The 12,706-nt window shown below is 37.8% G+C and overlaps 1 protein-coding gene across 3 annotated transcripts in view; it reads right to left on the reverse strand.

Moving 5' to 3' along the window:
* The window catches only part of PDE5A (phosphodiesterase 5A), a 136,630-nt gene that overhangs the window by 42,416 nt on the left and 81,508 nt on the right, over positions 1–12,706 (reverse strand). For all 3 annotated transcript variants that reach the window (XM_040966899.1, XM_040966901.1, XM_040966900.1), the window contains exons 10-11: positions 7,742–7,917; positions 5,382–5,441 (exon numbers count right to left, since the gene is read on the reverse strand). In XM_040966899.1, coding sequence (XP_040822833.1) covers positions 5,382–5,441; positions 7,742–7,917 — 236 coding nt within the window. The remainder of the gene's footprint in view (positions 1–5,381; positions 5,442–7,741; positions 7,918–12,706) is intronic.

Below are 12,706 nucleotides of genomic sequence, written 5' to 3' on the forward strand. Positions count from 1 at the left end.
TGGGCCGTCCTCGACTGCTTTCCCGGGCCACAGGCAGGGAGCTGGAAGGGAAGCGGGGCTGCCGGGATTAGAACCGGCGCCCATATGGGATCCCGGGCGTGCAAGGCGAGGACCTTTAACCACTTGCGCCACCGCGCCGGGCCCAAAACCCTTATCTTACATGTTGTACAAAAATCAACTCAACATGGATCAAATGTTTAAATCTAACAACCTGATAACATCAGATTACTAAAGCAAAACATTGGGGGAACTCTGTATGAGGCAAAAGATCCTTGGAAAAGACCCCAGAAACACAGGCAATGGAATAAAAAATAAACAAATGGGATACATCAAGCTGTGCTGCAAAGGCAACTGTCAACAAACTGAAGAGGCAACCAACAGAATGGTAAGAAATTTTTACAAACTATGTAATTGATTGAAAATATTCAGAATCTATAAAGAGCTCAATAAATTCAATAAAAGTAGTACAATTCAGTTAAGAAATGGGCAAAGGACATGAATAGGTAATCTTCAAAAAGATTGTTAAAAAATTCTCAGGAAAATTAAGTAAAAATGAGATTTTACCTCATCCTACTTAGAATGGCTATCATTCAAAATTAAAAAAAAAAAATGCTGGTGAGGATGTGGGGAGGAAAAAGTACCTGAATTCAGTGTTGGAGTGTACTCGTACAACCAGTGTGGAGATCAGTGTATTCTACCATGCGTCTAGATGCTATTCTTGGAAATATACTTAATCGAAATGAAATCAGAATACAAGAGAGCTATTTGCACACCTATGTTCCTTGTAGCTAAAATCACAATAGCTGAGATACAAAATCAATGCAGATGTCCATCAACTGATGACTGGATAAACAAATCGCTTTAAATAAGCTGTATAGAATAACACACAGCCATAAACAGAATGAATCCTGTCTTGTGACAAAATAGATACAACTGGAGATCATTATGCTTAGTGAATAAGGCAGTCTCCAAAAGACAGAGATCATTTTCCCCTGATCTGTGATAACTACTCTACAGAATACAAAGAGTTATATGAGTGAGATTGACATGTTGATATTTGATTATTGTTTACAGCCTCTGTCTATACTCTTAAGGAACAATAAAGTTTTTTTTCCTACTTGTTAGCTGTTGAATTCTGTCCCTAATGTGTTCAGTCTGTGAGTAAACAGTGAATTGAAAGTATGCTACTGCAAAAATTAAAAAGAAAAAAAAAAGAAAGGAGAAAGGAAAAGAGTGTGTGGGGGTGCAGGCAGAGAGTAGATTGAGAAGCTTCACGATGCTCCTACTTGTATTGTTAAAGACATGAAGTTTGTTCACTTGACAGAAATAAAACAAATTATCCAAAAAATGAAAATTAAGAAAAAAAATTGACAGCTCTACAAGTTATTTTTACTGCAAGTAATTAGACATAGGACAAAGACAGTTTTGGTAATTGTTGGGTGTTTCAGACACCTGTGTAGCCAGCCTGTAAAGAGATTTCTATTGAACTGAGAGAAAACTGGAATTGAAAGCAGTTGCTGAAATTCAATTTAAATGAATTACTTGACCTGCAAGCTATGTAACCCTGAATTTCTCTTTGCAGCTGCCAGAAATCTATTTTCCCAAATGGAACAACAGATGGTTTTGAACAATACAACAATGCAGCAATTTTCACTTACTCTCAGAGTGTTGTTTTTTTCTTGCTAATTTTATAAACATAATTGAGGAAATAATTTTCAGATTTTTCTGAGAAACCATCTATTTTAAAAGTGAAAAAGTTTAATATACTATTGACTTTTTAGCATTTTATGTAGAATTTGAAAAATTTTTATTTACCTAAAACAACCTAGGAACATTTTAGAACTAACTTAATAGCCTTGCAGAGTTTCTACGATCTACAATATGTATCCTGTCATGTGATAATTTTCCAAGGTGCAGTACACTTTTAGAGGAAAAGCATATCTTCTCAGGAGGCAAAAGGTAACTGGAACAGTTAAGCCTGAGGCAAACGACAAATTTAAATGCATGAATCTTTGTAGAAACATTTGGTACAACAACAGGGGGCAGGTATGACAATGGTGGTCTAGGACTATAATGGAGTTGATATATTCCTATTGTTTATGACAGCATGATTGTCTTTGCCTTCTACAGAGTACATTTCTCATGTATTTGTGGTGATGCTAGTATGATCAAACTGCATTGCATTTGGATAAAAGTATAGCACATATAATTATGTTCAATACAAAAGACTTAATAATAAATGACTATGTTACTGGCTTATGTGATTCCTAAACTATGAATCATTATTTTAGATCTGTATTCCACATACAGATCAAAGTTTACTGAAAAACACTATGCTATGTTACATCTGCAACAGCTTCTTGTGTCTCATAATTACTGATTCTTGTGATTGCATCAGGAAGTCACATGGAATGAATATCTAGGTGTGTGTAAGTCCACCATTTCTCATCCAATGATGAACTCATCTAATGATATCTGTCTCAGAACATGTCCCCACCATTAAGTGATGCCTGAATGTAACATAATAACTGCTCATTGCTTCAAACATCATCATGAAAAACACAAAATAATTATAGTCACTTCCATGTTAGACCAATTTTTCATAGAATCTTAACCTTTCAGGTGAACTCATCTAAAGTTCCAAGAATAGTTTTGGCAAAATGATTCCGTTTCCTACCTACTGCTTTACTTACCTGAAGATGTCTCCACATTTATACCCCCTTCCTTTCTAACTGCCTCACCAGTGCTGTGCAATGGCTTTGAAGCCAAGATGGTCCAGATTTAATAAGTGTTGAGGTCCTGAGAAAGCCCATCTATATGCCCTTTTTTCAATTCCCTTTCACAAGATACAAATAATAACAACCATCTATGTTGTTCCGGCTTAAATGTACTCAGTAAACAACTTAGAACATGGCAGGTAAAGGAGTGGTTATTAGCATCCCTGTCCTTTTTTTCTGGCAGCAGAAATGACTCCTGAGTAAGCCACAGCAAGACCCATGTCTCTCCCCTTGTTTTGCATGGTCCTTTTCATACTTATGCCTATATCTTCCAAAAAACAAGTTGGGTCCCTTGATTGTTGAGCAATCTCTGTTCACAAATTCACAGAAAAATATTTCCCATGATTCAGCCAATAACCTTTGTATTTACTGCTCCACTCCATTTGACTTTTAAACAAAACTTATTTTAAATCTACTTCCTCCATTTTCCCACCATTGAAACTTTTTTCTCAGAATTCACTTCATCACCAAATCCTTCAGTCTTATCTTAGTCTTGTTTCGTAACATTACTACAAATCCTCCAAAATACTCAGCCACACAAAAGTTTAAAATCCTATCTTTTTCAACAAATGGATGTAACAAGAGATCATTATGCTCACTTTAATAAACCAGTCTCGGGCTCGGCGGCGTGGCCTAGCGGCTAAAGTCCTCACCTTGAACTCGCCAGTATCCCATATGGGCACAGGTTCTAATCCCGGCAGCTCCACTTCCCATCCAGCTCCCTGCTTGTGGCCTGGGAAGGCAGTCGAGGATGGCCCAAGGCTTTGGGACCCTGCACCCATGTGGGATACCCGGAAGAAGTTCCTGGATCCTGGCTTTGGATTGGCACAGCATCGGCCATTGCGCTCACTTGGGGAGTGAATCATTGGATGGAAGATCTTCCTGTCTCTTCTCTTCTCTGTATATCTGACTTTCCAATATATAAAAAAAATCTTTTTAAAAAAATAAACCAGTCTCACAGAGTCATATATTTTCTATAATTTCTGGTATCTAATACATGGAATACAAGAAAAAATGACATACATGAGTTTATTATCAAGAATCCACTCCACATTATCAAAATTGGGACTGGATTTAATTTCTGATCAAATAGCTTATGGAGTGCTCCTTGAAACTGGTTTCAAAAAAGGTCAGCTAATGAATTTTGATCATATTGTTATTTAGTATATGGTGAGAGAAAAACACATTGATATGTAAGTGTGTTGCAGTACTTGGTTGGGATAACCTTGATTAGGGTAATGAATATTTGAGGCACTTATATATTTGTAACACAGTACTCCTATAAACCTTTCTCCCTACTTCACTGTTACTTTTCAATCTTAGCAGCTGCTAAGAGCACCTGCTCCTTCCAGCTTAACCTATACTCACGAGACCCATTCCCAGTCTTCTACACTCCTCTGCACTCTCGACTCCTATGATTCCTCTATCATGGAATGTCAAGCCCCAAGTCCTCACCTCTGGTTCTCACCACCACCTCATCACCACTCTAGGCTGCCTTTTCTTAGAGTTTAAGAAGTTCACTTGGTTGTTCCACCAGCATCACAAATTTATCTCACCTAAATCAATTATGCTCTTTTTTTGTTAATAATTGCCACTCTTACTGATTAATGGCATTGTTCCTTGAAATACCAAGTTCAAAATATCAGAGTTTAATTTTGACTACATAATCACATAACAGATGTTATATATAGGGCTCTGGAGGGAGACTGTGAGCTTGTATCCAAAATCGCCCACTTCATGACAATGTGACTTCAAGAAAGTTACTTGATTTCTTAGGCATCAGTGTGATCTTCCTAACTCACTTATGTGGTTTACATAAGAAAATGTACATAAAAACAAGACACAGTTAGCATAGGATGATAATGACAATGAACCATTCAAACTCTCCATTTTTAATTGACTCTCATCACATTTCACATAGGCAGATCTATGTAAGTCACAGCCAAGGCATTGAATTCAGAAGGCAGTCTTGGTTGCGAATGCATTACGTGTCTTAAATATTCATGACTCCAATCAAAGCCATTCCAACCAAGAGCTGAAACATACTATGTGTTTTTCTCTTATCATATACTAAATAACAGTGTAATCAAAATTCACTAACTGACCTTATTTAAAATCAATTTCAAAGAGCACTCTGTAAGCCATTTGGTAATATATTAAAATCTTTCATTCATTTATAAAATAAGCCATAAATTATTAATTCTTGATAAGGTGGAATAGATTCTTGGTGATAAACAATCAGCTCTACATTGTCATTAGGCAAATTACGGACCTGGGAGTCACTGGTATTCATTTCACCAGGAACTGAAAATTAATTTCAATGTTGGCCTAAAGTAGATGTAAAGATAAGACAGAATCATGTAATATACCGCAAAGTCAATAAAATCCGTTGCCTCTTGTCCTGTACTGTCAGTGACTTTGTACTTCTGGAAGACAGCAAATCACAACAGCAAAAGAAAGAGTTGCTGAAATATATTTGAGCATTTACCTAAATAATTATAAATTTTATTACATGCTGAGGGGACAAATGGTAGTAAAGAAAAATATACTCGTGTAGGAATTTGATGTCGGCAAATGGTAATTTTTAAGAAGAAAGAGACTTACCGCTAAGGACTGGAGCTCTCTTGTCTCTTCCTCTGCTGCGGAAGCATGATAGGACAGAACCTACAGGGAAGAAACGCAGAGCTCAGGTTGAAGAGAGCTGGAACGAGGAATGCAGACCTGGGGTTCAGGCATGGCATTTCATCAAGATTTCTTCCCCAAGACAGCCAGCCTCCTGGGAAGAGCAAGCTTCATCCGCTGCTTTGTGCAACAGTCCAAGTTCCAGACTCAGACTCTGCTGCTTCCTTCAGAGAAAGTTATCACCCCTACATTCCAAGAAAACTCCTGTAACTTCCACTCCGGCAGTGCTGAGGTCATGAAAACACTGTTTATAAGACACATTAGAAATAACTACGGGCTCAAACATGGCTGAAAATTTACAAAGAAACAGGTTAAAACAAAACAAAACCTGACTTTAGTTATTTTTGCTTATATAAGGGGAAAACAACCTTTATGTAAACTGACATTTTCATATTGATATGTGGAAAGAAGCTGAGAAATAGCCCGCATATGAGGCCTGTAATTAAGGTAAAACTCATACAAAAATGTTATATGGCTAGGATTTCATTTATAGGTACTTAAGGACCATATTAAACTCATAATTCTAGAGGTGAGAAGAGTTGTGCTGACCTATACAGCCCCCATAAACCACAGGTGACACTGAGGCTGACAGGTCACACCGTAAAGAGGACAAAGCCGGGGAATTTGCTTTCAACTTCTGCTCCATGACACTTTGCGCTACTCTTGTGGAGTTTAAGAATCAGGCTGACGGGCCCAGTGTGGTAGCCTAGCGGCTAAAGTCATCGCCTTGAATGTACTAGGATCCAACATAGTCACTGGTTCTAGCCCCAGCAGCCCCGCTTCCCATCCAGCTCCCTGCTTGTGCCCTGGGAAAGCAGTCCAGGATGGCTCAAAGCCTTGGGACCCTGCACCCGCATGGGAGACCCAGAAGAAGCTCCTGGCTCCTGGCTTTGGATTGGCTTAGCTTTCACTTGGGAAGTGAATCAATGGATGGAAGATCTTCCTCTCTATATCTTACTTTCCAATAAAAATAACTAAATCTTAAGAAAAAAAAAACCTGGGGAACTAAGAATTGTTGCCTTTGGTCCAAGTGACTCTGACGTGTCATAGCTGTTCACATTTGCTGCCGACGTCACAGGGGCAGGCTGTGGAAAGATTACACTAAGACTGGTCCTGTGAACTGGTCTATTATTAAATGAAGGAAAAACCAAACACATTCTAATTAAAAAAAATTACCATAAACTGAAAATAACATGAGTAAGAAACAATTTTTCCAAATGTATTAGAATATGAAAGATGCATTTGATGAATGTTAACTATTTTATTATCTCTGTTTAATTGTTATTGTAATATCACATCTCCTAGATCAAAATGTTTCATTTTCCTTGGGACACTGGAGGGGTCTGCATCCTCGTTTCACAAACATTATCATAAGGCGAGACCTGTGATCTCAGGAATAACTTCACATCACAGCCTGAAATTGAAAACTTTCTATACCAATTGAAAGCTAACCATTCATACACTCAACAAAAACACAACTAAATTCACTGGGGACGATATTTGGAGATTCTGAATACAAGGGTATGATGTCTGAGATTTGCTTCAAAATAATGCAGTGGAAGAAAAGAGTACACAGGAGATGGGGGTTATAGATAGATGGGGGTTAATGCTGGCTGATGAGTACAAGGGATTCTTAAACTAGTTCATGGCTAGCTTCGATGTACTTCTGTAATACAAACCCAATAAAAACCAGAAAAAATGATTAAAATGATATGCGTATACATTAACACAAAGTATACATTCATGCATATAGTTGAAACTATGCTTTCATGTACATGCATGTATAAATTAAAACTTCCTGAAATATGTATATATAAATATGAAATATATTTTCATTTATAATTTTAAATATCCTGGTTATTAGTTAGCCTTGTTGGATAAAGAATATCTTTCTATTTTCTGATATTTATTTATCAAGGATAGGAGGAAAGGTTTCTATGCCCCAAACATCAATTTTCACTGACACCAATTTGATAAGAATAGATATATTTGATAAGAATAGATATATTTGATAAGAATAGATATATTTCATAACATTATAGGAATGCCTAAGTAAAAACATTTATCCATTCAGTAAAGTCTACTCCCTTAAACTGGCCTATGATGTAAGAAATCTCCATGTTAGGCAAAATACATGCTTTGCAGCCAGCTGGTGAAAAATACGTGGCAGGGACTGGCTTCACGGGAGGCCTATGCCACTGCTTCATGTGCTTCCAGCACATTCGAATCTCCCAGGGGCACTCTGGATACACAGACCATGGAGCCTACAAGCTTCAGCTCACCTCTAATGTGACCATTTGCTTGGCCATGGCTCTCTCCACCGCCTCATACATTTGTGTATTCTGGATCCCCAAGCCACAGAAGATGACAAAAGCTTCCAGAAACTGTTCATCGTTGCGGTTGAAAGGCTTAACCTTACCAGTATTCTCCTCCATCTTATTTACAAGTTGGCAGACCCCTGTAGCAATTGAAGAAATTGGGCATATGTTACTTCAGTGATCATGACTTTGCATTGACTTTGACATCCATACCCCCAGATTAGCTACTGACTTTGCTTTAGGAATGCCTCGTAGCTCCAAAAAGAGCAAATGAATCCTCACAACTGTGAGCCAAAAGAGTAAAAAATAGGTTACAAGAGAACCAAGTTCACATGCTCCTAAATGCAAAATGCCTGAGTTCATAAAATACTAGACTCAGTCATGCAGTTTAGATCATCTGAATCCCCAAAGACAATCTGTCCTTTGGAAGCTAATTGGATTTTTGTATACTTGCCAAGAGAACAATTTTGATATATACACATCAGAATTTTAGGTCACACAGATTGCCTTTCCTGAGAAACCAGAAGTTAAAAAACACAATTATGGACAGAACAGAATGAATAAATGCCAGGCAATTCACACAGTCTCTAATTTCTATTATGTAATTAGTATATCTAGGAGAACTGTATTTACAGACAACTTTAATGAAACCAATGCATGAAAATAAAAATGACCATTAATTTAGAACTCTTAAACAGATATAATCTTTGAAGACAATCATAATCCCTAAATCCTACCTGTCTTGGAAAACCAAACTTCTAGTCCCTAAGAATGGAAGAGTCCATCAACATCACGCCTATCGTTATTGAACTGATTGTTCTGTGAGATTCTGAGTCTGTTGGTTTCACCAAGAGTACAGTGAAATAGCCTGCCTCTAGACAAAACACTTTAAATCTCTATCACTTTATTTCCAAATATATAATAGACTTGTACCAAAGGTACACTGGTGGTACCGGCATTGTGCAAAATACTTCTGTAGACACATGTTCATTAGTGCTCACAATTTATAGTATAAGGTAAGTGTGATCACCCTATTATTTTTAAGATTAGTTAATTAATTATTTTTATTGTTAGATTTTATAAGTTAGATTTACAGAGAGAAGCAAAAATAGAGAAGGATCTTCCGTCTACTGGTTTACTTCCCAAGTGGCTTCAATGGCTGGAGCTGAGCCAATTTGAAGCCAGGGGCCTCCTTCAGGTCTCCCACATGATGCAGGGTCCCAAAGCTTTGGACCATCTTCTATTGTTTTCTCAGGCCACAAGCAGGGAGCTGGATGAGAAGTGGAGCTGCCAGGATTAGAAACAGCACCCATATGGGATCCCAGTGCTTGCAAGGTGAGGACTTCAGCCATTAGGCTACCACACTGGGCCCTTATCCCTATTTTTAAAGAAAGATTTATTTGTTTGAAAGGCAGACCCTACAGCGAGGGTGTGGGAGAGAAACAAGGAAGGGGTAATGGGAATAGAGAAAGAGAGAGAGAGAGGCAGACAGAGAGAACTGATTGACTGATTTAGAGTAACCTTTCCACAGGTTTACTCCTCAAATGGTTGGAATAGCTGGAGCTGGGCCTGTCTGGAAATCAGCTCCAGGAGTTTCCTCCAGGTCTCCCATGTGGGTGTAGGGATCCATGGACTCAGACTACCCTCTCCTGCTTTCTCAGATACATTTTTGGGGAGCTCCATCAGACGTGGAATAGATGGGACTTGAACTGGCCTCTGAATGAAATATTGGCACTGCAGGTACTAGTTGTACAGGCTACACTACAGCAGCGACCCCACTGATCTTATTTTACAAAAGAGTTGTGTTCATTCAAAGCCTGTCAGCTACCACACATGGATCTGAAATCCAAACTTCTGCTCATTTTTGCACTACCCCCTTCCACTGAGGTGCTAAAGGGCTCTTCACCACACTCAGCTGTCAGATCACTTCTGGCTGCTCTCTTTGCATGTTGTCTGCCTTAACACCTACCCCTGAGCTTTGCCACAGCAGGATGGCTCCCTCAATGCCCTCCTAACCAGTGTCTAATCCCTACACCTGCTCCATGAGGAGCTCTGGAGGTCACTCGCCTTCCAGGTATAGCTGGCACTTCTCTGTTCTCTGCCTTTAACACTATCATCTAGTTATCACGGTGGAGTTTTATTTTTTCTCTCAGCATCTCAGCAGCAAATATTTTGGGCTTAGATTTTTTTTTTTAGTCCAATTTCATTAGCTAGCAACATGACTGGCAAATAGCAGAAAAAAAAAAAACTCAGTCAATTAGAGAATGCAGGACTGTAGCTATTACCCAAACAACTTTCCCATGAAGATTATAGTCTATTGGGCTTTATTTTTCCTGGAACACAAAAGGATTGTGTAAAATCTGTGATGACATGAGAACATTTCAAAAAGTTCATGGAAAGTGAAAATAAGAGATAAGTTTGCTTCAGTGCAGAAAGATTGGGAAACTCTGCCTATTTTTTTTTCTTTCTTTCTTTTTTCATGATATAAATGTTCCACAATCGTTTACAGTACTCCTCAGATGCATGGATTGTCTCTTTCCCAGCATTGGTGTGTGCCTAATTTTTACACGACAAAAACTGTGTTCTTTTTGTTCCTTTTAAGGGTCTACTTTCAACAGAAAAGGCTTCTATGTGTTACCTACCATCATTAGTATGACAGTAATGACTTCTCTTAACCAAAGAAAATGCTGAAACATGTTTTATAATGAATTTGGACACGATAAGTAAAAACCATGTACTAAATGCAAGTCAACACTTATTTTAAAAGTGCATATCCCAATGTACAGAAAAAACACATGGGTTACGTTCCTCCAGTCTTTGTGAATCGCCAGATTATAAATATGGAACTGTTTATATAGGCTCTGGCTGTGTCCCACATCACATTTTCTTGAGAGTCAATGCGTTTCATGCCCTTAACACTTACACCACAGTGGAACTGCCTTTTCATTTTTACTAAATTCTTCTCCTACTTGATGGTCAGCTTGCATAAACAAAGCTTTTCTTCACTACTTCATGGGAATTCCTATATGTACAACAAGGGAAGCATAACAAGGAGGAGTGGATGCAGGCGGTCAGCTAGGCTTATGACTTAGCTAACTGTTGCACTTAGCAGTTTAACCTATGCCTCAGTCAAATTCACCCTGTGAAGACTGGAGGTGCTAAGTCATACCTCTGGAATTGCTTCCACCTCATTTAAATGGAATGTCAAGTATATAAATATGAAGACTCTGCTATATCAGCCAAGCTCAGAACAGAGCAGTTAACACGTGTCTGTGTTACCACACAGACAGAATTATTCAGATTCGGGGCAAGGGAATGCATCCCAAAGACAAATCATTCATGAGTCATTGATTGAGCTCTCCTTGGAAGGTAGAATGGGCAGCCGCTCTGATATAGTTCTCATTGCAATCCCATTGATCTCTTCATACCTTATAGAAAAGTTAATTATATCAAACAAAAATATCTAAATTTTAAAAAAGGCTATAATGAATGTTCATTCAAATGAAGGTTGTCATGAGAGAAAACTTGGTCCCATTCGCAGATAGTTTACACAGCTGTCATTAATTATGTAGAAGACTGGATATAAAGTATAATGTAATAGAAACTAGGAATTTGAGATGCAATGCCTGCTAGTAAGTCATAGGAAATCAGATTCATTTACACATAAAAGCCAGTTAATATAGAACCAAAAATATAAGAAAGCCATTCAGCAAAATTCAGTAAGTGCAGGCATAATGGGGAAAACCAAGTCGGATGGTAAATCAAAGGTTTAATATAATATTGAAAGTTCACAGATTTCTTTCATATAGATGCTATTTCACTTGAACATGACACTGAAGTCACCTCTGAAAATAATCAAACCACACAGTACTGCAGGTGCGGGTGTCCCTAACCTCTTGGCTTTTCAGCAGAAAAGGGGCCAACTCTTCCCTTGCTTGTGGTCTTCTAGAGTCTCACACAATACTGATTCCAAAATAAGCATGCTGTCTTATTAATTTGTAAAACCCATCCTAATCATGTATCCTGTCCTTTGTCAGTTATCTTTATACCTTAATTCTCTGATTTGCTGAAATGCCATCTTATAAATGTTTATTTTTTCAATTATTATTACTGTTTTAACTTTTCTCAGTTTTGAAATTAGAATAGCTTGTCATAGTTAATTGATTATTATTTTCAATTATTTCATAGTTATTTTCTTTCTTGGAGATACATAAAAGTTTATCTTTCAATCAATGGTATCTTATTTATAGAGCAATGAAATGTACTCTGTTCTATAAAATCACAAAATTATACACAACATATTAGATTCTGCATTTTGATTTTCTGCTGTGTTCCATCAATTTTGCCATCTCTTCTGGTACATTTACTGTAATTTATCTATTTTTTTAAAAAATAATTTTTATTATATTTTACTTTTTTTGAAGGGAAAGAGAGGAAGTGCTCGCTTCTTCCTACTGGTTTACTCCCCCAATACCTGTTCCGGCTGGGGCTGGTCTACATGAGAACTGGGAATGAGGAAGTCAATCCTGGTCTTCCATGGGGATACTAAGACCCTGATTACCTGAGTCATTGCTGCTTACCAGGGCGTGCGTGATCAGGAACCTGACATCAGAAGACAGAGCTAGCAATTCAGTCCAGAGACTCCAATGTGAGATGCAGTTTTCTTAACTGCTGACCACTAGGCTAAATGCCCACCCCTGCTGTAACTTTGATGATATTATTTTAATTCTTGATCAGGCAATTCTGTAACTATGGTAATAATTCTTTTTTATAATGTTTTTACAAATGTTGATTGAGAAAACTTCTGAGCCTTCCTATAAGTTGGACAAGGGCATGTATGTACTAAATTGATAAAAATCTGATCTGGAGAGAGTTGATAAGTTAGAAAACAGAAGCAAATCATCCAGAAAGCACTTCAGGTGTTAAGGA

The sequence above is a fragment of the Ochotona curzoniae genome, unplaced genomic scaffold, assembly GCF_017591425.1.
Source record: "Ochotona curzoniae isolate NIBS_2020 unplaced genomic scaffold, NIBS_Ocur_1.0 scaffold_4506, whole genome shotgun sequence".
Classification (NCBI taxonomy): Eukaryota; Metazoa; Chordata; class Mammalia; order Lagomorpha; family Ochotonidae; genus Ochotona; species Ochotona curzoniae.